This window comes from Atheta coriaria, unplaced genomic scaffold, assembly GCF_025399875.1.
Source record: "Atheta coriaria isolate IRGN ID8LTWV9N9 unplaced genomic scaffold, Caltech_Dcor_3.1 hic_scaffold_1_pilon, whole genome shotgun sequence".
In the NCBI taxonomy this organism is placed as follows: Eukaryota; Metazoa; Arthropoda; class Insecta; order Coleoptera; family Staphylinidae; genus Dalotia; species Dalotia coriaria.
Genome location: NW_027045443.1, coordinates 3,884,181 through 3,910,662, shown reverse-complemented (window position 1 = coordinate 3,910,662; position 26,482 = coordinate 3,884,181). Strand labels below are relative to the sequence as shown.

The 26,482-nt window shown below is 37.3% G+C and overlaps 3 protein-coding genes across 4 annotated transcripts; 2 read left to right on the top strand and 1 right to left on the bottom strand.

Moving 5' to 3' along the window:
* Window positions 1-242: 242 nt before the first annotated feature.
* On the top strand, window positions 243-1,151 carry LOC135793688 (uncharacterized). Its single transcript, XM_065304753.1, has one exon. The coding sequence runs from the start codon at window positions 243-245 to the stop codon at window positions 1,149-1,151; it is 909 nt and encodes a 302-aa protein (XP_065160825.1).
* A 1,719-nt stretch (window positions 1,152-2,870) lies between these two features.
* Window positions 2,871-3,779, top strand: LOC135793680 (actin-2, muscle-specific-like). The gene has a single exon (XM_065304741.1). The coding sequence runs from the start codon at window positions 2,871-2,873 to the stop codon at window positions 3,777-3,779; it is 909 nt and encodes a 302-aa protein (XP_065160813.1).
* A 470-nt stretch (window positions 3,780-4,249) lies between these two features.
* On the bottom strand, window positions 4,250-22,788 carry Tk (Tachykinin). 2 transcript variants are annotated; one of them, XM_065303172.1, is made up of 4 exons: window positions 22,480-22,788; window positions 5,679-5,952; window positions 5,167-5,603; window positions 4,250-5,109 (listed from the first exon to the last, which is right to left on the bottom strand). In XM_065303172.1, the coding sequence occupies exons 2-3, from the start codon at window positions 5,944-5,946 to the stop codon at window positions 5,167-5,169; spliced, it is 705 nt and encodes a 234-aa protein (XP_065159244.1). In that variant the 5' UTR covers window positions 5,947-5,952; window positions 22,480-22,788; the 3' UTR covers window positions 4,250-5,109. The 2 variants fall into 2 exon arrangements, with proteins under 2 accessions (XP_065159244.1, XP_065159234.1); XM_065303162.1 differs by lacking the exon at window positions 22,480-22,788 and adding an exon at window positions 20,725-21,089.
* Window positions 22,789-26,482: the final 3,694 nt, after the last annotated feature.

Sequence of the window (26,482 nt, the reverse complement as noted above, 5' to 3'; positions counted from 1 at the left end):
TGATCTATTCAGTTTGCGTTGAAATTCACGTTAGTTCAGTCTAGTCCAATATTTTTGCAATGACTACGTCTGTAGTGCTCGACACCGGGTCCCACACAATAAAGGCCGGATTTTCCAAAGAAGGTAAACCCAAGTATATACCTTGCCTGCTCGGAAACCCGCGTCAATCATCAGTGTGTTCTGTTTGCAAAATTCACGTTGACTGTTGCGGGCACCCAGCCGAATTTGTGGGGGCCACCGCCATGCATTATCGAGGAATACTTCGTTTACGCCGCCCGCTCAAGCATGGTGTGGTCCAGAACTGGGACGATATTGAAGATGTCTGGCACGACGTTTATACCAACCATTTAAAGGTACCCGCCGCAAATCTACCGCTTCTATTGACAGAAACACCTGGAAATCCATTACGATCTAGAGAAAAGATGATTGAGATTGCTATAGAAGGGCTTGGGGTACCTGAAACCTGCCTGGAAAACACCGGCAAATTGGCGTTGTTATCTCGTGATATCTATACCGGCGTGGCGTTGGATATAGGTGATGGTGTGACTACTGCAGTGCCGATTTACGAAGGTCGGACTTTGCGTAACGCAATTCAACGCAATGAAGATCTCATTGACCGCATGCACAACAGCATTGAAGCCCTGCTGACAGACCGAGATCAGTTATTCAGACAATCTGCAACAGGCAATATCACACGGGACATCAAAGAGAACTATCTCAGGGTAGGCACGGCGGATCCGGAAGTGTACGTGATGCCAGACGGATCTATGATGGTCATCGGTGTGACTCAAGTCGCCAAGTGTACTAATCACCTCTTCGGTGCTGGTATTGGAAACGGCGACGATGGCCTAGACGTAATGATCTGCAAATGCATTGCCAAGTGCGATGAGCAGATACGTGATGTGCTCCGTGCGAATATTGTTGTTTGCGGTGGTACCAGCTTATTACCTGGGTTGGTAGAACGTTTGAAGAAGGAGCTCCAAGCTAAAAATAAACTATTTAACGTTACAAGTGTAGATACATCAGATCGACTAGATCAATCTTGGATTGGTGGTGCTAAGATGTGTCGAAGCTTTTCAAGATCGAGTTGGATAAATCGCGATCTTTACACTGAGCATGGATCTAATATAGTGCATCGATATTGTTTCTAGCTATATATTATTATCGTGATTATATTAAGGTAGCATTAGTATGCGGTACCTACTCGATTCTAGTTATTCAATGAATCAGAACAATTATCTCAAATATATCTTTCAGTGAAGCGCAATTTAATTGAACAGTTTTTAAAACAAGTTTTGCCATGATTCATGTACTCTTACAACATTTTGCTTATCAAAATCATATGTATCATCCATTTATTATGAGTTGAAGTGCACACTTTAAACTTTGAGCTGTTTATTGAATTTCGTATTTTGTCGTACCAAATTTGCAATGCGCACCTTTACATTGATCACTAAAAGTATGTATCAGCTTGGATATTGATATATAATAATGACTATTAATCAATAAAATATTTGCGCACTTTGCTTACGCCCTCAACCTTGTCATCTGTCCTTGGGTCCGGCAGTCTTTTTTAGTTGTGCTGCCTTAGTGCATTAATTTACATAGTAAATAATATATTATTACCATATTATATCTTATTTTTGTTATCTTTATATTTAGGGGCTATAAAGTTTTAGTTAATTTAGCGAATTAAAAATGAAGTAAAGTCACAAATCTCAGCGCATCTGATTTGTATTTGTTTTTAGATGTCAAAGAGTTGAACGTGACCTCGGTGTACAATCGAGCCCGCATTCAACTGTATTGAAATTCTTATCATTTTCATATCTGCTTTGTTCACGTAGCCTGCTATATCTTTTCGAAAAACGTACTCGTATATGTTGAAACGTAATGACTATGGAAAAACGAGTGAATTTTTACAAGAATACAATTATTTATTCTCAAACTTACTAGAAAATGACTGCAGGTTATATCCAGTTGCAATTCCCAGTATCGAATTAAGTCAATTGCTGTCAGACTACACACGCACAAATGAAGACACGAGTTTTATAATCATTTCACGCACAAACTATCGTTAGCACTTTACACGTCGAAAGTCATTAGGCGTCGTCGATTACCGATAAGATTTAATGCAATTTATTTAAATGAAATGGACGCAAGGTGACGAACAGCGCGTATACAACAAGAGACTGAAACGTCCGCGGCCTGTACGCTGTAGCGCGAGCGCAGCATGCTTATACACAAACACTGATAAGCGGCACAAGCAAAACACATCCTTATGGACATTCAAGGCGCGAAATTTTAAAAAAATTGCAAAGACTACATATATTATCAAATAATACTAGCGCAAGGAAATCAGCTCAGTATTAAGCTGTAACATCGTTTATTGAAGGCTCAAAGCTATAAGATTCGGCAAAGAGAATCAAAATGGTGTAATACATTTATAGGAAAAAGAATTTTTTTTTCAACAAAGTGATCACGTTAGTAAGTACACAAACGGCGAAATCACTGTTTTGCTATTAATTAAATGTGGGCTTTTTCTCACTAAAAATTACAAATAATACGATAAGATTATCATCACTCATTGACTTAAATGTCTTATCATCCATCACAAAATATTCCATTATCTATTCACTTTGCGTTGAAGTTCACGCTAGTTCAGTCTAGTCCAACATCGCGGTTTTGCAATGACTACGTCTGTTGTGCTCGACACCGGGTCATACACAATAAAAGCCGGATTTTCCAATGAAGGTAAACCTAAGTATATACCTTGCCTGCTCGGAAACCCGCGTCAATCGTCAGTGTGTTCTGTTTGCACAATTCACGTTGGCTGTCGCGGACACCAAGCCGAATATGTGGGGGACATCGCCATGCAATATCGAGGAATACTTCGTTTACGCCGCCCGCTCAAGCATGGCGTGGTCCAGAACTGGGACGACATTGAAGATGTCTGGCACGACGTTTATACCAACCATTTAAAGGTACCCGCAGCAAATCAACCGCTCCTATTAACGGAAACACCTAGAAATCCATTACAATCTCGAGAAAAAATGATTGAGATTGCTATAGAAGGCCTGGACGCATCTGAAGCTTACCTGGAAAACTCCGGCAAACTAGCGTTGTTATCGCATGATATCTATACCGGCGTGGCGTTGGATATAGGTGATGGTGTGAGTACCGCAGTACCGATATACGAAGGTCAAACTTTGCATTACGCAATTCTGCGCAATGAAGATCTCATTGACCGGATGCACAATTGCATTGAAGCCCTGCTCACGGACAGAGATCAATTATTCCGACAGTCTGCGACAGGCAATATAACACGCGACATCAAAGAGAACTATCTCAGGGTAGGTACGGTCAAACCGCAAGAGTACGAAATGCCCGACGGATCTATTATGGTCATCACTGAAAATGAAGTCACCAAGTGTACTAATCACCTATTCGGTGCTGGTATTGGAGATGGTGACGATGGCCTAGACGTAATGATCTGCAAATGCATTGACAAGTGCGATGAGCAAATACGTGATGTGCTCCGCGCGAATATTGTGGTTTGTGGTGGTACCAGCTTAATACCAGGGTTGGTGGAACGTTTGAAGAAAGAACTCCATGCGAAAAATGAACTATTTAACGTGACAAGTGTAGATACATCGGATCGACTAGATCAACCTTGGATTGGTGGTGCTAAGTTGTGTCGCAGCTTTTCAAGATCGAATTGGATCAACCGCGCTCTTTACACTGAGCATGGATCTAATATAGTGCACCGATACTGTTTTTAGCTAGATGTTATTATCATCGTCATTATATTAAGTTAACATTGCTATACGGTACCTACTCGTTTCTAGTTAATCGATTAATCAAAAAGCTTTACTTATTTTTAATTTTTGAAACTAAGTTTAAGCATTAAAAATAATCTCAAATATATCTAGAAGTAAGTCGCGGTTTAATAGAGCAGTTTTTTTATGACAAGTTAGGCATGATTGAAGTACTCCTACAACATATATCTTATCATAATTATATGTAGGTATCATCAATTTATAACGAGTTGAAGTGCACACTTTAAGATTGTAACTATTCCTTGAATTTCGTAATTTGTTTCTAAAATTTTGTAATGAATATTGTAATAAAACTGGATACAAAATGACACAAAATTCCTGGAGCAACAAGTACCTGATTTGAGTATCTTTTTGACCTATATTTCCTGTCACTGTGTGTGTAAAACAAAATACATGAGCAAAATAAGATTGACTTTTAGTCACGTAACGATATCTATATTTTCACAAATTAGAGGAAACAAACAAATACATCTATTGACCATATGGGAGACATTCATTTAGTTTTATATATTTGAAATTTCTTGTTTCTTGAATATGTCCTTAATGCTTACTTAGGTAGTAATTGCCATATGATACTTTTAATTTTGCATATGATATATACTTGTAGTTCTTGATAATTTTTACAAAGGGTTCTCATTATTTTGATATGCGTTTATAATATTATCATCATTACCACTCTCTTGCAAGTTTTGACATTTATTTTAGCCAACATTCTTTGAAGATTCAAGATAACAGTGAAATAGTCTTTGAAACTTTGCAGGACACGCACGAATGCTGAATAGCGATTACAATTTGTTGCGTTTGGTAAAAGTTGTCGCAGGACGGAAAACGATGAACAGAAAATTAGGATTAGTCGCAACACGAATGAATGTAATGCTAGAGATTCGTGGGAAGTTGTCTTTGCAAGGGAGCTTTTCAAACATCCAGCCTATGTCTAAAAACCCCCGCAATGCAAAAATATATGAGCTGTAATAATTAAACCCAATTTCCTTCCAGTAAGATTCCGTTTCTTCATACAGTCCGAGTGGAATTTGTCTTACGCCTTTGTTTTTTTTTACTTATGTACACGAAAACTGGGTTGAATTATGGCTAGCTCCGTAATGTATATTTGTTTTCTTTTTCAGTGAGATTAAGTTAGCATCAAGTTAATTATTAAGTCATTAGTTTACTATCTACTTGATATTAGTTTTCCGCCTCACAAAATTGTGTCTAGCTATCTAGTAGGTATTTTTGTCTCCTCTTGCGGTAAGGGGTTAACTGTAGTCACAAATATCTGAAACATAATTAAGATATACTGACTGATACAAGCGGAATATGTCTACATTCATACCTAATTATTAATATTGTTGAAATATTGATAGACATTATCGGGATTATTGTACGGTTCGTTCTCAGTCAGCAGTAACATCAGCTGATTGATGTCCAAGTCTTTGCCGACTTGCTGCATCACCTCGGTGTAGTCTTTGCTTGCCTCCTCAGATGCCTTCTTGCCACGCACCCCGACAAACTTGCCTCGGAACTCGTACGGATACTTCTTGCCACGCATGCCAAAGAAGCTGGCCCGCGTGGGTTCCTTCTTGCCGCGGACGCCAAAGAATCCAGCCGCCGGCGCACGTTTTAACTCGTCGTCCAACATTTCGTTGTCTTTCTTGCCACGCATTCCCAGGAACCCTGAGGGGGCGCGTTTCTCCAGGTGACCGTACGGATCAAACTCTTTTTTGCCACGCATGCCTAGAAATCCGCTGGGTGCTCGTTTGTCGAAGTCATCTTTAAGCAAAAAAAAAACAACAGATTATTAGATATTCAATTCATAAATGAAGTGATTTATGAGTGAAGACCTACTCTCTGAATCCTTTTTGCCCCGTACACCTAGAAAACCGGATGCCGGGACGCGTTTTTCAGCCCAGCCATCGAATGGTTTCTGTTGATCGCCGAAGAAGCCGGCGGACACTCGCTTCTCCGCCGGGTATTCAACATTTGCATACTCGCTGTCGGTGATGGACTTCTTGCCTCTCACGCCGGTGAATCCCGATGGCGCTCGTTTGTGCGAATCGCTCCCGGTCACAAGACACACGGTCGCCAGCAGTAGGGTAATGTGAGGAATTCGCATTACGCCCTGTAACAATAAATAAAATTGTTTATCAACTGCCATTACGTACGAAGTAATTCAAAGGGATGCAGTGTTCAAGTAAATTCATCAGTTTTCAAGGTTGGATGCTTTCATGAAAGTACTTGTCAAGCACCATTTTACACTGCTGTCTCAAGTAAGACGGTATGTGTTAGGAGTCGAGGCATATGATGAAACTTGTAGAAATGAGAGACCGCAATTTGCTCCAACGCATCTAATTTCAACTTTGGCTCGTGTCTGCGACTCGGGCGGCAACTATTCTTTTCTCCGCTTTTAGCGTATCCTATTCATGTTTATTGTAACACGAATATTTCGAAATTCCCCGTTGAATCGCACATAAAAGCATTATAACATGATGTATCTGATCAAATAACATACAATGTGTTTTGTCCCGCGCCCGTTGACAAATACCAGTATTTCGGCAGGATACGAGACTGGTCTGCGCTGACAAATCATTTGTCCATGTTCCCTGCGTGCGAGACACCACAACCGTACTTGTAAGCAGGTATTTCGAGGGTTTTCATTTGAACTATTTATCAAAACCCGTTATATATAGATGTATAAGCAACATAAGACACTGAAGTAAATAAAATGGGGTACACGTAAGGCGCGAGTACGCGACATAAGAGTGCAGAAGAAAAATAAGGCACATGCGAGAGATAAAGTTTTCCGGGCGAGGTAAAAAAAGAAAGACAAGCCGTACGTGGAAACATGGAAGACAAATATTGTGGTAAAAAATAACAACAAAAGTGTCGTGTTGATGGTTTGCTTATTTTCGCAATGTTTCAAGTCGCACGGCATGCGGGGGAATAAATGTTGTCCGGAATAATCCGCAAAAATTGCTTTTTTAAATACAACCCCATTTAGAACTAAATAACAAACAATTCAGGTGATGTTACGTTATTTATTGTATTAGTGAGAAATATTTTTGTATTTTTTGCAATTGAAAGTTTATTTTACGTACTTAATTGTGAGTAATAGTTGTTATTTAAGTTGGTTAAGTTTTTTTTTCTAAAATGTCTCAGCTAATGTTAAAGTTGTAAGTTTAAAGACAATATACCTACGAGTACATCAACACATTAGGTAGAAGTTGTTTCCTCTATTGCTACAACTCTAAGTGTAATGGAAAAGATAAAGAAACAGAGAAGTTTCCTACATCACAAAGTGTACACTTATTTAGTGTTCTTTAGATAATAGCAAAAGTTGCGTAATGAACACTAAAAAAATACTTGTAATTCATATAAAATATATGACAAAAAATAACTTGTAATTCCAATTTAACAATTTAATTTAATATAATTTTTTATTTTTAAATTGTGTACGAATTTTTACACTCCACATTCATCGCCGACAAGGATTTTCAGGCTTATGAGTGACTAGAGTGGCACAAAATATAAGAGCAACATATTAGCGTTCATCTTTTTCAATTTGAATAACGGCGCAACACCCCGAACGTGAAGGACGCATCATTTCAACGTGCGTGCAAATGACGAGCAAGTGTTAATCCGATATTATTGCGCGAGTAACGGCGTTCAGATTAATTTTCACGAATTTTTTATCTGCGAAAATCTGCAGAAAATATCAGCACAAATGTTTGTATGGATTTTGCAAGACTTAAATCATCAAGAGGCGCGTTTTACAGTAAATACGTACTTGTATGTAATAATAGCATTCTATTGCAAATCAAAAAAGCAGCGTGATGGAGAAATGCGTGTAAAAGAAAATTTACATATTTCAATTTCATGGAATTATTGATTGCGATCAATGCAATTCAGTTCATGTCCGCGTTTCAATACCTTACAAGCGCTTAAAAAGGCAAAAAACGGATTTTGGATCCACTTATATGGAAAATGTTAGAAATTTTTAAAAATAGAACAGAATTATTATTTTATGTTCTGTATCTTTTGTTAGAGTTTTGATTATTTATGTTTTGATTTAAATAATATGATTATAATATGTGTTTTAATGTGAAAATGAAAACAAAACATCATTAATAAATAAATAAAGTTGATAGTAACTAGCGAATTCGTAATAATATATTGTTTGGATGTTACGTTACAACAATTGCTATTCCAAATATATAATTTAATCCTAATTAATTTGCATATTTATGATCAGCAAAAAAAAACTCCTGTAGGTTAATTAATTTAAACTTATGCTGAAAGTCAATTAAGGTATACGCATTAATCGCCAATTCCTTTTCTTTTACGCATAAATTCTAAGTATATATTTTTAAAAATTTTAATTAAATAATTAATTAACTACCAAACATGATCCTGATACCCCGTGTTAATTAGTGGCACCGCAAGATTAAACATCATCGATGCGTATTGTTTGCATTGCACATCGGTAATTAATACCACGCATAAATCTGCATTTCCCTAATTTAACGACCGGCGCCATTACAACACTAATCAGATATAGGAACACATATTTACAGAATTGATGCGTGGGTGTACCTTGGCGTGAATCCAGGTAAATAAATTTTACGTCAATTTTGCGCTCGTGTTTTTGCCGGGAAATTTAGCGATTTTCTGATGGTGATAATTTGCAGCGATCCTTTTGGGGAATATTGACCCATTTTGCTTCGAGTTAAATTATAACGAAGCAAGGGAGCCAACTGGAATTCAGTTCGGGCGAAACCCTCCCTCTTCAATCTTCAATCTTAAACATTTTAATACTAGAGTAGCACAGCGTCGAACTTAATGGCCAAATCTCATACGAGTTTATAGACAACGCGACGGCGTAATAGTATATGTGGAATTAGTATTAGCGACAGAATTAGGATGTGTATTAGCATTCAAAAGTGTACGTCGAGGTCGGAGGCGCACGGATGCTCCGGTGCGAATTAGTATGGGGAGTTGGAGAGAAAATATCGTGTGTGGCAGGCAAAGGCGATTGACACGGTCGTTGTTACCAGAAATAAATAGGGAAACGGATAGTTTCAGTTTCAAAATTAAAATATTTTGACCAAAATTATGTACAAATTAAAATTTTGTTGCAAAATTATTATTCTCAATAAAAAATTAATTAATTATTAACGCAAGCACGTTCATCTGCTAACACATAACAAACAGCCAAATGACGTAAATTTATAATGATAGGTAACTCATGGAATTAGTACGCATGGCTTTATTTCAAACGTAATGAATGGTATTGTTTGACAATGTCTATCGAAATAAAATTTGCTTTAATGCCAAATCCTTTGAAAATCGGGAAAATCAATTTATAACCCAAACATGTACCGAAGATTAAAATTAGAAGAATATTATTTCATTCATGCGTATATTTGCATGAGGAATTTTTACGCTGTGATGCCAATAACTTGTAATTACAGACGATTGCAATAAAACTCACTTGATCTTTGAATTGGCGTAATGTGCAATCGCATATTGCTTTTGGAAATAGTTGCTAATGAAGTGTTCTGCTCTAATTGGCTTTAATGAGTATTGGCGGTGGTATAATAAATTTAGATTGTTAGCAATTATAAAGGCTTAATTATAGCAAGAGTAATAAATTCAAATTGAATTAACAATCTACGCGGAGAATCTAATATTAAAATAAATCTACATTTTCTTTGCGTAATTGAAAGCGGTATTAAGAATTTTAAACTTTTGTGGACTTTCATTTTTTTCGGTGTGGGTTTGTGCAGATTTTGCGCACATGTTGAATTTTTAAAACCTAATGATTTGTGTGCTTTTTACCATGAATATCCTTGGCTCTTGTTTGTTCGTTAATAATGTATACGATTCAATTCACGCAAATCTCGGCGAATTAATAAATTAATCAAGGATTGCGCCACAGCGCGGCAGAATTTGCACCACTCGTAATCCATCACTTCCCGGCGCCTCCACATTCAAGCTCCGCACGCAGTCGACGTCGACGACGATCCGTTGCTAATTACCTGGCCACCCGCGAACTATTTGTTCCCATGTTGAGCCATTCTGATAATATTTACTTAGCATCGCATAACAGATTTATCAGCCAGAAAAATATTTGTTTCATCAATGCATTACATTTGTATTCTTGGAAAATCAAAAAAATTCATCATGCATGACAAGAATTTTTATATTTCATATATTTATATATCATGCATGAAGTTATAACAACTTTTCAATAGCTGCAACAATGTTTACAAATTGATGGCCGAGTTTTCCCGGTAAATTTTCATTATTAATCTGAACGGTTGATGAAAAAACTTTACACCTTTCACAAAAAAATAAAAATGCTGATGAATTAATTTTTTGCGCAAATCAGGCGCGCTTCGTTTCAAAACAAGCTGCAAGTAAACATAATATTGAACCAGCACAACACGCCGAGAGACATGCGCGACGCACGTCACTGCAGCAAGTGATTTAATTAAAATTCTTTTAATCAAATTGCGTCGCGCCAGATATCGGTCGCTATCAAAAGTCGAACGCAATACGTAATATCAATTAACAATAAAATCTGTATCGACGGGCCGCGGTCGGCGGTTCGCGGGAAAACTCAATTTCAAACTTTCATTTGTGTGGTTTGCGTTTTCATATTCCGTCGTATTGGACCCATCGACATGGAAAACTTTTTCACTGAAACAATATTCAATGGGTAGCAAAATTACAATTGATTCAAATGGTTTCAAAAAACAAGGAGAACTGAATGTGTAATAAGAGTAATGTTGGTGTAATTTCACGCCGACATTTGAACATTGTAGGCATTGTATCTAGCTCGTAGAGTTATTTCTCTGGTGTAGTGTAAATTAGAATTGCGCTAGCGCGTTTAGATATTATCGGGATTTCCATATTATCCCATTATTCCCATCCACATTGGAGGCTGTAATTTGCTAGTGCTTTCAGGCGCTTATTTAGTAACTCCAGACTAACTTAGTAATCACATAAAAAGTGTAATGTAATAAAATTTGTGTAAATATGACTTCTGTATTTTAAATTTTAAAGCAAGAAAGTAAAACGCAGCATATTCAATTGGGTTCCGCTGTAGTGTAAATAAAATGTTGATGCATTTTTGAACGCATTCAACAATTGTTGAATTATGTCTCGCAAACAATGTGCATTTACTAACGACTTGTGTTACGTGAAGCGTAAGAAAGTGGAGCCGTGAAGAGATGATGGCAAATGCCAAGTGGGTAGATGTGAAAATAGTCGGTATGCAAACAGGGTGCGCGTCTCGAGGCGTCGGAAAAGGAAATGAAATAAGACTGCGTGGCCTGATGGGGAGCTGGAGAAAGTGGCGGAACCGAAGAGCGGATACGGGAACGTGTTTAAACGCTTAAAGCAGACGGATTAACCGTTTAACGGTGATTTTGCGGTTTGTTGTACATTTACTAAACCTTTCTCGGTACGAATTACTTTAGAAAACATCAACGGCGCTTTTTTCCAAAAATTTAATTCAAAATTCAAAATTCACCTGCAATTTATCCTAAAAATAGTATCATTTTTAAAGTCATAAACTCAAATTGTCATTTCGTACTGTTTGCACGGTGTATTGCAATAATTTCCAAGTAAAATTCCAAGTTTTACATCGCTGTTTGACTTGCTTCACGATATTCTTATCTTTTGTAATCCGGCACTTTCTCTTCTGCAACTTTCGGAATATCCGTAGGCGTTCCCCATTCCTGTTTTTGTTCGATGATATTCCTTGCATTTATAGTCCGTAATGTGCAACTTAATTCTACCCTCACGAAACTTTAAAGTCTTGATTATTGCAGGATACCAGTCTGCAAATATTGCTCATAATGTGATTACTCTTAAATGATTAATGGAACTGAGGAAGGTAATGACATTACAAGTTGCTTCCGGCGCGCCCGCTTTTTAATCGATTTGTCTTTTCCCGACAAAAGCGTCCCATGACGCTGCCGCAGTCTTGTTTATTATTGCATTTGCGTACCGCGAAGAAGTGCAATGTGTCTCGGACAATTATAATTTCATTTCATGCTGGCGAGCGTAACCGGTGATAAGTTTGAAAAAAATGTGTTTGTGACGTAACTTTTAACTTAACAAAACTTAATTTATTAATTCAAAAGGTTACAGAAGAGATTATCAATTCGAGCATTGCTTAAATATTTATATTTTAATTTATTTGCTGCTTTTTTATGTTTTTAATCTCTGGATGTTCAAATGTTGAGTATTAACGCGTGATGAATTCTTTTGTACGTTGATTCGAATGTCTACCTTTTCGCAATTTGTAACTCAATCCTTTCGCTAAATAATTTCCAATAAATTGCACAACGACAAGTCTCGAGTTGCTATGATTTTCTACTTGTTAACAAACACATAAACGTTATTGTCCTAAGCAGAAACGCAAAATCGGACTGTAACTTCGATTTTTGACACTTTTTACTTCGGCTTTGTTTCCGAAATAATAAACGTGTTTGCTTGTTCCTTTTGTAAGCGATATTTTTGCGCGCTTTCAATTACAATTATTATCACAAAATTAAATCTGGCCAAGTAAAACACGCGATGCTTCAGCAAGCGGACAATAGTCACAAAACAATAAATGTCCTTTCAAGAACGGCGATTTTCGTTGCAAATTATTTGTGCGAATTTAATGTTTCACATCTCTGACATTTGCATCGCACAATTTACAATTATTACTCGTTCGCCGGTTTTAATTGCATAATTAAAATATAATTTTATTTTGACCGGCAGGTGTATCTCGACCTTCCCACTCGGAGTATTTGCCATGTAGGCAGCGCAAAAAATACAGCGCACCTCTAATTATTAACTGAAAAAAACCAGCTTTAGAAAAAATGTATGAATGAATAATATTTTCTATGCTCATATCTCAATTTGGCTTTATATCAAAAATTTTTAATCATTAGTTTTATTTTTTGAACCATTGATATATTGACCTTCACTTGTTTAATTAAAATAAATTTCTATTCTTTTGGTTGATAAAAAGTAAAAAAAAAACAAACTTTCAGCCATTTTTGTTCAAGTGGAAAAATTGGCAAACAGAAAGTATTTCAATTGTTTGTTCTTTTTAAGCGACTAAAGACGATATTAAGTTAAAACTTCTTGAATTTTTTTCCACGCGCCACCCATAAATCTCGCATAATATAATTGTAAATTTCGTCGAATTTAGTTCGCCGCAATCTAATAAAAATCAAATTTAAAATTCCACACTTTCGAGTTATCCAAAGCGGTTGTGTTGAATAACTGCCGCTAAATAATATATGAAGCCGCATGCACGCACGGATGTTTTCTGTTTTGATTCCCGACGGACAGCTAACAAAATATTTCATCGTGCAAAGTTGACACGATGTGGCAAGCAGCAAAGTACAGTGTTGCACGTTACACGCGTCTTCATAATTTTTTTTTCTGCACCCACTACAAAAATAAATGCGCAAATATCACTTGGTATATACGGTGTTACAATGGAGAAAACTTGGAGATGCGCGTTTATTGAAGAATTTCATTGATATTACCACTATTGTCACAAAACAACTAAAACCTCAAGCAGCGTATACGTGCACAGTACAAAAACGATAAACCGCGAAGAAGACACAGGAGATATAATGACAAGAAACGTTATTCGTTGCAGCCGACGCGACTCCACCTCGCATACAGAACATATTCAAAGCATTCAAACATTTTGACTACATATTAAACATATTCTCCACTGAATGTTTCCAGGTTTTCACCTCGAAGAACATTTAATAAATTCTCAACCTATTACAAACTCAAATATACAATTGACACAAAAATTTAATAAAATTTGATTGAATCTAAGTGAATTTCTGTATTAATGATTCTTGTAGAATATTACTTATGATTTCATTTTTGCCAACCCTGTGTGTAACAATATAAATTTAGAATTGTGCAGTCATTTGAATACAGCACGCTCTTCACAATAGCAAACCGACGTACAAGTGAGTAATACACTTACGTGTGTTTTGTGCGTCGTGCTGTATGTTATGAAATGCCTATATTCGCGCGTTTCGCGAAGCGAGTGCCATTCTCAGCCGTGCATCATTTGCACTTTTGTTGTCTTCTTTTGTCCCGCGCATTACATTTCTAACGTCGTGGCTATGAGCGCGCTTGCAAGCGATTTCATTTATTGGCGCGCAGGTGTGCAGCGCGCGCGCAGGCACAATGAGTGGAATGGACCAAAACTGCAGCAGGACTTAGATTGCCATTGGCGTTTGCGTCTCAAAAGTTGTTACGTTTATTGTTTCACTAAACCAGATCCCCAAATGCTTAAAACACTCAACGTTAATGGCCAAGTTCAAATGATATCTGTTGCATAATTAAAAAAAAATTCAAATTTTACTTTTATAGACAAATATTCCAACAGGTAAATGAAAGAAAACTTTAACGATTAAAATCTTTATCAATTTTCTTGAATATTTTGTTGATATGACAATAATAATCAAACAATTCTAGCAAAAAAATAATTTTTACTTGTTTAAAATTACAGTTTTGTATTTAAAAAAGTGTTTGTAATTATTTTTCCATAAATAAACATCAAACGATTTAAAAATACGTCTTATGCATAAGTTTATATGAGTAAAAATTGAATGTGTAACCTATCCGCTCCTGAATTTCAGTCCTTCTGATGAAATAGGCAGGACATAAAGAAAAACTGATACGTCGTTGTGGAGAGACATCCTTTGGGATTTATCCTTACCCAGATATCATTTCACCGTCCGCCTCTCATCTCTCTTTATTTCTAATAACTTGAATTGAATTTTTAACGAAAACCCCCGCCGGAAAAATCGCAATTATCACTTTTTCTTGTTTTGTTTTCTTTTGCCCGCCAGAGTACTTCCTGGACAATCGAATGTGTCTAAGAATAAAACGCGCCCACGTAACACAAATTACCACACGAACATTTACTTAGCGCAATTTCCATTAAACGCAGTTGAAAGGTTCGCGCAAATTCGATACGCTTTCAAACCGCCTGCGCGTGTTCCCATTGATCAGTTTTTCTTAACTAAACGAAAGTAAACGGATATCCAGCGCGAACTAATCGTCGTTTATCGAACAAGCATCCTTCTTGCACGCTCCGCGCGGATGTCCAGCGCCATCATAACAACCGCAAAGTGGATCGGCGATTATCTTTTATTCATGTTCTTACACATGTTGCTGCGCAAACTCGCTGGTCGTGTGTCTTCAAAAGGACGAGTTTCGGGTTAATTGCAAAGGTTGCCCCCTTGTGCGGGTCCGCGCCGCGTAACACGAAACGCGATTCGTGGAGAAAGTTCATCCAACTTGAGTTGGGAAAACTGATTAGTTGTGCATCAAATCGCACAAAACAAACTATAACCGCTGTGTTATAAAAATTAATAATATTGCTGCAGAACGCGTGGTAAAGTGTGAAGAAAAGCGGAAAATACGAAGCGGACGATTAGATTTTACGTGTTTGGTGAGCTTGACAAGCTCACAAATGAAAAGTTGTGTATTTCTCCGCATAGAAACACGTAAATTTATTTTTTACTTTTTAATTTCAATTGCTAATAGAAATATAATTTACACAAATGTAAAATTTCACTTTATTTCTCTGATGATATTAAATGCAAGAACGCGACTAGTAAGTTCCATCTGGGTCTAAAACTTGGACGTTAGAACTATCTTTAAAATTAGCTCTAAACTTTTTACCCACGAAGTGCTCCAGTCAAGTACATTTCTGATCAAAAATTTATACGTAAACTTACAGCGTGACGTCAATATTTGATTGCGTGCACAAGGCTCATTTCTATTAAGCCGGCATGAAAAGCGAGCAGTTAAAAAATTGTATTATTGGTTTTGTTCATATAGAAGCATGTTTCATTTGAATAATGTATTACGAGAATAGTACCAACATAAAAATTTAAGCAATCAAATAAAACTCCAAGTTTTTCAGTTGCAACATAAACAATTAAGTAAAATTCATCAATTTTGAATAAATATGAATTTTGCACAATATAAAAGTCAAAATTAAGTAAACATGAGTTATTCCTAGCTGCTGAATTTGTTTAGAGTCTGATTTTTATCTGTCTGTCAATTTATCTTGTCATGATGCATTGAAGCTGTTACAACTCGGTTTGACTAATAGGTTTAAGTTGTTCTTATGGTTAGGTAGTTATCCTTGCGGGATCAGGACATGAGTAGAAAATAACGCAAAGGTCGCACTCGGCGAGCATGTTTATTACTGCGGGGAATGCGTGTGGGCGCGATGGTTGACGAAAGATTGAGACACAACTTGAAAACGCCACACTGCAAGAAACCACAAAGTTCCCTTGCTTCACATGTGTGTCTTTCGGTGGTAAACCTATGACATATTACATTTCTACATCAAAATATTTAATAATTCTGTCACAAGTATAATAAATTTGATTTACCTACTTGAAACACGTGCAGTATTTTTTTTAAGAAAAAGAGTTTATTTCGTGTTTTGTTTTGTGTTTCATGATAGATTTAGCTCCTTTCTGATTATTATATTTGTCCTGGATGTGTGTTTAGGCTGATAGCATTATTTGCTTTGTTATGTTTTCCTTTTTTCCAAGTTCCTCTACTTTTCGATTTCATTCATGCCGTCGTCGCGACTTATTCCTGAGTTCAGTCGGCGCACAACTGAGCGGCTAAATCGAATACACAAAGCCGGGTGTTTTGCATAAATCGGAATAAATCTTTGTTTAGGTGTGGTTTTCTTTTAGCGCTCCCGACGCGCCCGCCGCGAAATCCGCACGCGTGTTTAAGTTGAAGAGGTAACCCTTAACAGGTTTCGCCAAATATGCACCGGAATTGTAGCACGTGCCGCACTACTGTGCGCCATTCAAATGTTTACGCCGCCTTTTCTTTCTTTGGACAAAGCTTGCGCGAAACCAAAAAACGAACACGAAAACGAAACGCCATCGTCGCAGAGGCGGCCGTGGAGAATTCTCCAAATAAAGAGTATTGTGCAGGAATAAAAAGCGAAAATATGTGCGTTATGTTGACGGAGCACCGGGCGCATTTTTACACGTGTAGAAAAACATCCCACATGCGAAATACCTTGTTAGGGACACACAGCTGAGACATTTAAAAATTTCTACTTTAATTTCGTACATTACGCCAACTTAAACATTCCAGTTTATGTAACCAGGAGCATGCGGCTTATATTGTTATTTTTAACTCAAAATTTCATTCAATTTTTTTACTCTGTTTCATGAAGAATAACGCAAAATAACGCAAAAATGCGAAATCAACATGACAGCTACATGACAAATTATTGTTTAATACATATTTTCAGACAACGTAGGCACACTTTCACATATTTTTATGAAAAGTAATTTGATTGTTTAGTTGACAAGAATATAGCGGTCTTAAAAAATTGCAAAATTGAAATGTCCTTTCAGCCCACCCTGTCGCATTGTTTATGTAGAATTTTTACAGACGCTCATCTGCTACTCGAGGTCTATAAATACATCAAATTAAATCGAAGCTTAATCTTTCTGGGATGATTTACGCTCATCTGCTGTTGTGGGCGAGCTTTTGTTGGTTTATTTTTAAACATCACTGCTATTTTTTCGCCCAGGTTTGAATGTCAGTTATATTCAATTGTACTGATTTTCCTAGTTTGAAATTACAACAAAATTTCTATTCCCAAACCTACCGGCGTGATATCTCATGAAATATTTGAGCAAAACCAATGTCAATGTGGACTTTTCATTGGACTTCCGCCGTAGAACTAATTAAACATTCATCTGGGAATTAATATAAATCTAACATTCTAGTTTCACGCAGGTATTTCAAAAGATTGCAAATTAATTTCGTGTTTTTAGCTGGAGATGTAAAACCTTGACTTGTTGATTTTTGCCCGGCATTTAGAAACAAAAATACATATAGCGACATCGAAGAAAACTTATTAATTATTAATTAATCCGCCAGCGGGTGGACAGAAGGGCGAAAAGTAATCTGGAAAGTCAAATATTAGAAAAGTTGACGAAATCGAAGAAAATATCAAACGAAATCCGATTGAATTATGATGCTATTAATATTTCGTAATAAATTCACTGAATGTTTAACTTTCGATCAATTTTATTTAAAGCTGTAAAATGAAAAAAAAATAAAATTTATTCCTCGTGATTCACACGGTGGGAGAAGTTGTGTTACCGTTTCGTAATTTGAATGCAAGCCTTTTAACACGCGCGTATTAAACTTCTCACCGCCAACAAATTATCATAATAATTTCCCATTGGGATGAACAGATTTCACGCGAGCGTGTGCGGATAAACATCAATTATTTATGCTCGTTGATATGTCGCCGTGCTGCATTTTGCGTGCACGAAACGTTTGTGATGTGTGCGCCGGATAAGAACAAAATTTCCAACGGGACATGTTTATCTGCTGCGCTGCTGTGCGCTGCGGGTGAAAATCAATGAACACCTGTTTGATTTCATTTCTATCTGCTGCCGTCGAAATGTGGGTGGATACAAAAGGCAGGTATTTGTCGCGGAGAAGTTGATTAATGTTTCCTCAGTGGGATTCGTGTAGGCAGCGGAATGCGTGCTGTTTTACATAAGGTTTTCCACGTTCTTTAACACGTTGAGGACGGCGCGGTTTTTGGGTGTCTGTCGCATCGGGCGGCGTTTGAGCATTTTCAACTCCGTCTAATTAATTCAGCTGTGCGCCACTGGTGGTTATGCATTGCTGTATCAAAAAGCGATTGTTTTTGCAGTTGCGTCGCCATTTATTTATTTTCTTTGTAATGAATGCCTTTATCTTTAGAGTCCGACCGAAACTATGTGCGAACTGAGATGGCAAGTGACGACCACGACTTAGCCGCGAGTTAGCCGAACGACGCACGATAATTCACGAACACTGAGTTTCGGTTCTGCCAAAAGTTTCAGCCAATTTTTGGCCGAAACCAAATTTGAAGCCAAAACTGAAACTTTGGTCGGTCACTATTTATTATAATATGTAATCTGAGTGACACATTTGATGACAAAGATGCAAGGCCCTGATTGTATAGGTGAAACGAGGAGAAGATATAACCTAACCAGTGGCGTAGTCAAAAATGAATAAGTCTCGTTTCAAATGAGCCGTGTTCCACCGGTGGTACACGCCGTCCCACAGACCAGACGCGTGTGTACCACCGGTGGTACACGCCGTCCTTAACGTGTTAAACTCAACGTTGGTCTGAACGATACGTATGTTCAATAAAATAAAAAATTGTTGCTTTCTTTATCGGCGAGGAGGTTAAAAATAGCGGTTTGGGCTGATATCGAAGGGAAGGCGTTTAAAGTGGCAAGAAATCGGCAAACCACTGAGTTGTTAGCCGGATAACTGTTGTTGACGTGTCGCACCTTTGATGTTGCAGCCAATTTTCGTCCACTAAACACTAGCTACCTGCATCAAACGCAAATTGGTTTAAAACTACTTTGCTAAGATTTACATCTACGCATATTTTTTTTCTTCTACAGGCTGTCAATTTGCGAAATTCATTAACCTGATCAAGACAAAACTTTTTTTGCATTCGATTTGTACAAAATCGAATTGTGGTTGTTCTTGTATGATACATCGAAAGTTTCCAGAAGTTCTTAATTAGGTTATGCCCGTGTTAGTGGTCTTGCGGGGAAAGATGTTAACTTGTTAACCTTTTCAGACCGAATCGATGACCATAGACAAAGCGCGCGTGTAAATTGTAAAATTTATTTGCGACTTCTGTAAACAAGCGCACAATTACGCCGGCCGCGTACGCGCCTCTCCAATCAACTAAATTAATTATCTTGCCTTTTGCCAGTTGCGCGTCCTTTACAGACCCTTCTTATCGATCACCGGACCTAAGTCGGAGAGTGGTCATTGTCAACCACCCAACTACTTTCGCTTCGGTGTAGCACAAGTTGAAATTTAGTGTTTTTTGTGATGATTTCAAGCGTAAAATTTAATTTATAAATTTTTACATGTAAAATAAACTTTCACCGCCATGGGGAACTAATATTTAAACTTTATTTATCAAAAGAATCCGGTTTTCTGCTTGAATTCAAACAAATTCTATTTGTAATCAAAAGATCAAAAACATGTAAATTTCTGCTACTCAAAAACTGTCTGCTGCGAGCAGACAATGCTTTGAGAATTTATTTTTCACCCCAGGTTCACTATAAACCCTTATGCTTGCACATTTGTTAGTTGCAAGTTAATGCATTCATTTGTGTTCCAAACTATCTGTCGACGTGGGCGCGTGGGGGCACTTGAAGTGTTTTTATGAGGGTGGCAATGCTGCCGCCGCCGCCGCCGGACCAAAACCAGCGGCGGTGCAATTAAGAGGGTGCGCTGCGCGTTTGCTACATGCTTCCGCTGCGGGCCGCCAACCGAGAACCTAAAAAACAAACCGCATCCTGCCTGGTTCCTCACCGCCACGTCCGTCGCTCGCCGCGCACGTAAGGCAAATGGAAATTATTCATGTTGCCAGCGTTCGGCTGCATCTTCATGAGGACACCAGGTGTATTTTTTACGACTGCTAACGAACGCAGCGGCTTACACATGCATTGTTTGGTTAATAACGCGAAGGAAAACATCTCGATGTTATTTAAAAACAAGTAAATTCTTAGGATGAGAAAATGCACCAACCAAGGACAAAAATAGGTAAATAATGACAAAGTTTGCGAGTTGCATTAACGTTTAAAGCATGCGAGGCTTAAATAAATCTTAAATCTTAATAAATAAATAAATTTTGCGCTGTGCATTGTACAAAACACACCTGTGACCTAATAAATAAAGATTGAATAAGCTGCAGCGTGTAATTTTTCAGAAATCGCCGAGTTTAAACTCTCGTCAGTTAACGACGTTTGCCAATACTTACGCGATCCCAATTTGCTGGGAAAAATCCTCGCATCCTTCCGTCGCCTGCCGGCCGTCAGCGTGTGATGTGGTGGTGCAAAACCCGCAACTAATTAGTTGTTCACCCGCGCGCAATTACAACCTCATTACCGAATGGAAAGCGTCGAATGTATTCGCGACTATATTATTTGTCTTTAGTGAAGTTGCGACATTTTCACCTTCAAGTTCACGCACAATTATTTCATATTTTAGTTTAAAGTAAATAATTGCTTGCGTTGCAACATGTTTATGCTCGACTGCACTTGTTCAACTGCCGGTTTGTTTGTTGTTGTCATTGCAATACAGAATACGTATTGTGTGATAGTTTATCTTTTATTCTATGCCCCTATCACCTTTGTAAAGTAGATTTTTGTTCCATTACAGTATATTTCACGTAGGAAGTTGGAAGAATCATAACTGGAAACTGCCAACTGCCAACCACAATGTTATTACCGTAAATAAACTAATAAACGAGTTAAAAAAGGAAAATAAGTTTTTCCGCGCGCCGGTTATGGCCTTGCGTTGTTTATATTCACGCACTTGACTTATTTACAACTCTAAGTTTGCATCACTTTGCATACAGTGGGTCCACATCGAAAAAAAATTGATTAAAAAAACGAATTTTGATAAAAATGTAATTTTTTCAGCTTGTGTGTTAATTTGTTCACTAAAGTATTCTTTTCGTGCAGCAGCGGCGCATGAAGAAGGTCGACATATTCCGTTAAAACTTTGTCCGTCGTTTCTCGCAGATGTAAAATAAATTTGATTAAATTTACGCGCAAAAAAGCGTTTCCTCGAAAAGTCTAAGAGGCTAAGCCGTGCGCGCTGCGGACTTGTTGCAGACTCATTGTACATGAAAGCCGTAAAAATTTCCTACTTTTAGTTGGATACATTTTACTGCATTGCCTATAAAGTGTCATAACTGCCGGGTGGTGCGCCAACCGTGCGCGTATTCTTATTTAAACAAAGACTACGAGTTATCGCACGTCTCAATCGAAGGTTGAAAGTTATTTCGCGTGTTGGAGGGCGTATCGGGGTAGTCACTTCGTCTGATATCAGTCCGAAGACCTGCGAACACTCTGATCATTCCCATCTTTTATCACGATGTGAAAAAAAAGTTCATAAAACTCGTCTTTGACCGCGTTATGAATGCATGTTGTAAAATAATAGATATTAAATGAAAATGTTTAATCGCGATAACAAGTTTAAGTGGAGATCGTGTTGCGGATAAAAAATTTCGTCGTTGCAGTCGACGATAGAAAATTTAATATCGATGTAATTTTACGACAAGCGACAAAATTAAGGAAATTGAATTCGGTTCTTAATATTGTGTGGTGTTTTATTGCTCGTCGAAGAAAATATTGTGTTACCGCGTCGAATATTTATGCAAAACCGTTGATTTGGTTAGCAAAATAAAATTTAAACACGCTGACGTTTTTTTTCTTCTTCAAAAATTTGTCTAATGTTTCAATAAGGAGGAAAAGTTTGCCTAGGCGAACTTGAATCTTGACTGAAACGCTTCCACTGCGCGGAACAATTTCGTTTTGTGCTAACATCATTTGCGTTAAAGTAAAAGTTGAACTTTTCAAAATTAACCCTTGCCTCCAAGAGGAGTTAAACGCGGAATTAAAAAAGTTTCAAAAAAGTGCCTTAAATAAAACGTAGGTAATCACATTTTTTAAACATATTTTATATAAACTAGTTACGAAGTAGTGGAGAATAAATTTTTCGGACTTACTTGACTATTAGAGTGCAGAACGTGGACGATTGCAGCAACAAGTTTCTTCGAAAACTGTTGAATAATGGCGAACGGATTCTTTCCGGCGGCGCCGATTGATTGTAACTTTTTTGCGAGCCAAAATCGACACTTTGTGGATTGTTGAAGAGTTGCGCAAGTTCGAAATAAATGCGCTCACGAGTGCAGTTGGTGCAGAAGCGCTCCGCAGCTGGATAACACTGTTTCTGGTCGGTCTGTGGCGGTGGTGGCGGCGGCGTTTGTGGCGTTGTGTGCGCTCGTGCGGCTCCTCGACGGACTGTGTGCGGGCCCGTCGTGTATGGCGTGTCGAGCCGCGCGGCGCGGCGCCTATATAGCCGCCTTTCACTTGGTGTCGGCGGCGGCGGCGGCGACGTCATCCTCGGCGACGCTGCGTCCGACCGTCCGCCAATCATCGTAGTGCGTTGGTATCACAGGTAAAAACAAACAATTTCGGCACATACGCAATACTCTAATGAATGAAATCAAAAATTTCGACGTAAAACATCGAAAAATTTAATTTTTGGCTATTTTGATATAAAAATAATAAAAAAAAACATAAAAAATGATTGAAATACAATTCAGTTTGTTTATTTTATGTTGATATTTGGTATGATAATAACGAAAAGCTGTTGATTTGAGACGAGAATCAAAACGGCACGTCTCAAGAATTTGCATTCTTAATACAAGAAGGGGCCGCGCGAAATGAAATTACAGCGATGCCATCATACGTTCGCCGCCGCTGTTCGTGCCTAATGCGTGGAAACTTTGTGTGTCCAAACAAGGCGCACGTCTACGGCGAAAATTGACAAGAGTCAAGGAGGCATCGCAAACGTTCAAATTCTTTCGCTTTTCACTTCCAGCGACTTAAAATCCTGATTCGCCCAATTTCAACGTTTGAATAACAAAAACACAACGTCAACCCGTTATCGAAAAGCGTCGTGTGTATATTTAGTATTAAATATAATGCATGGGGTAATAGTGTTGTTTTATTTGCGTTCGTGTTATCAACACATTTCTGCAATTACATCGCGCATCAACTTGACTCTCGTGTTTGTTTAGCTGTTTTGCAGCATTTGTGACATTGCATTTGGCGAATTACATGAATCAACACGCTAATTACCGCGCATTTTTTCCTATCGCTGATAAGCTGATAAAGCAAATATTGCTAATTGACTGAGGATTACTATTAATATACAATGTAAAACTTGTTAAAATCAATTCGAAATTTAAATATAAAATTCAATTAAATTTTTTTTTATTAAAAAACGTAAAAGGTCAGATTCTGAGAAAGAAAAGAAAACTAATTTGTAAAAATGTGATGCATTTCGATAGTTTTTAATTATATTTTTTTAATTATAAGGTTATGTATTAATTTTAAAGGTTATGTAACTTTTCGACAAGCGCCGAGAGTAGGCATTCCATAAAACACGCCTACGACACAATTTGACAACTCGTTAATATTTAATCTAAATTAAAAAATTAATTTCAATATTCCACGATAGTTAATAAATTCAACGAAACAAAATTTAGTCCCACAAATGCAAAAATTCCGAAAAAATGTAATTGATCAATTTATTATGAAATATCAAATATTATTCACGATAAAAAGACGCCTATCGCAATTACAGATCAAAATAATACGCAGATAAATAGCTGCAAGTGTCACCCACGCCAATTTTTGATTGTGCGATGATAAATGCGCATTGCATTGCGTCAAATCCAACAATGGCAAGGTGTTATCACCATCATCGACACACCTCTTGTATGAGTTGGCATCAAGTTTGCATATGGAAAGCATTTAGTACAATTGACAGTTGATAAGCGTGTTTGCATTTGAAGCGCGTTGACGCGGCCACCGAGCATCGATATTCGGCTGGCGATGCGAAAATTATACACGCGCGATGAAAATTCAAATCACACCGGCATGCAAACGGCATTTTTTATTGTAACAGCAAGTGCTTCATCATAAAAATTGTTTGGTTTTCGCCTCGCGAATCAAAATATTCCATTGCTATATTTTATGTGCATATACAATGCGAAATTATTAATCATTCACTAATTTTGTATGGTTTTAGAGCGATGAATTTTTAATCAAGATAGTTTGTGCGTTCAATCGATTTTTATGCGTAGTTACACGCAATTCTTCATTAAAACAATAAATCACGGCGTGAATAACGCAATAATTTGCAATAAAATATAAATGAAGAATATTTGATATTATTAGGTGTTGGATGGAGAGTTCTTTTATTTATTTTATTTCGAATGCGATGAGCAGTCGCAAATTTGGACTTTAAACATCCTCACACGAGTGTAACTCAGCAATGAAACATTAATTAGTGGGTTTTAATTAGACCCACGCAATTGCACGTAATGACGACCACATTTGCCTTTTTACCTCGCGAAATTACATCGTGTACCGGCAATTTGCCGCCGCGTGTGAGGAAGTTTCCATCGCCTCCGGATTTTCCTCTGTTTGAATTAAAATGCGTGCAAAATAATCAAAACTTAATTAACGCGCTAAAATCGTGCGTGCACCGCGCATATCATTTAAACTTGTGTCCAGACACTTTTTCACCGAACTAAACCAATTAAAACTAAACAATAATTATTAAACTTTTTTTTCTGCTTTCGCTGTAATTATTTCGTTGGAACAATTGTTTTTTTTTTTATTTGGTAAAACGTAGTGTGGGATATTAATTAATGAAAATTTTGAGAATTTAATGTTTTTAACTTGAAAATACAATTATTTCCTTTTGTTATTGCTATTGCTGCGATGTTATTACCCAAATTACAACTTTTCCTATAAAAATTTTAATTTTTTTTGTAGAAAATGTTTTATTCTTGGAAAAATTTCGAATTGTACCGTTTTGTGTACAATTTTAATCAACATGAAAGAAGCGCGCTAAGTCTTTCAACAACGATTGTTTTGAGTCTCATTTCCGGCCGACATAGCTACGAGTATTTACCGACTTAATCTTTGCTCGCTCGCAGCCCAACCGGCTACATTTTACGGATGCAACTTGAAGAAATTGTGTTTATTAATTTTTAATTTTACATTAAGCACAAACAGCTCGGTTCTTAAATACAGAAACATTTCTTGATCATTACTTGCCTTTTTGTAGCATTTATCACTCACTGTCGAGGCTGTACTGATAAAACTTTGTCATGAGAACAAACACTTCAAGTCAATGCACAGGTATAAGAGTATTTTATGTTATTGTTTGAACTCCGTGCGACATCTGACCGTCGAAGAAAGAACGAAGTTAGCAGCCGTCGGCAGTGTTACATGCAACGCTTTGCAATACTATTATTTGAACCACAATGGAATTAGAATATAATATTCCTTTGTTATTAGCTTTTTTGTTTAATAAAATACTTTGTAATTTATTTTTTTACAACATTTTGATCCAAATCTTCATTTGTCGAATGTAGGTACTATTTGTATGAAGTAATCACTGATTTTTTAGTATTATACTGCTTACCCCCACCATTTCTCAAGGGTAGGTCATAGGTATACAATCCCAGTGCGTAGTTGTGTCGTATTTTATACAGTGAGTTTATAATAATATCAATGTTCTCTTTAATTTAATTGCACATCGCGTATTAACTCGGTTTTGCAAATGTTTCAGAGTCTCAAATGATCACAATTTTCATATCACAAAATATTATCAAAAACATTCGCGCCACGCACTTTTGCATCATACTTAACTATTTTAACTATAATTAAGCTTCGTTGGCGTTGGCCTTGGCGCCCGCGATTGGCTTCAACTTAACAAACACGTCTTCGTCTTCGTGTTCCAGCGTGTTCATCAAATCAGCAAAGAACTTCCTCTTGAATAATTGTTTCACGCGTACCTGCCCCAGTTCCACATTATTCTCTGGGTCCTTCGTGTATTCAGCTACTAGTGCCTTGTCGTGGAATTTCACTATTCCACTTGATGCCCATTCGTCATTCTCAATTGGTGCGATAGGGCAATACGGCATT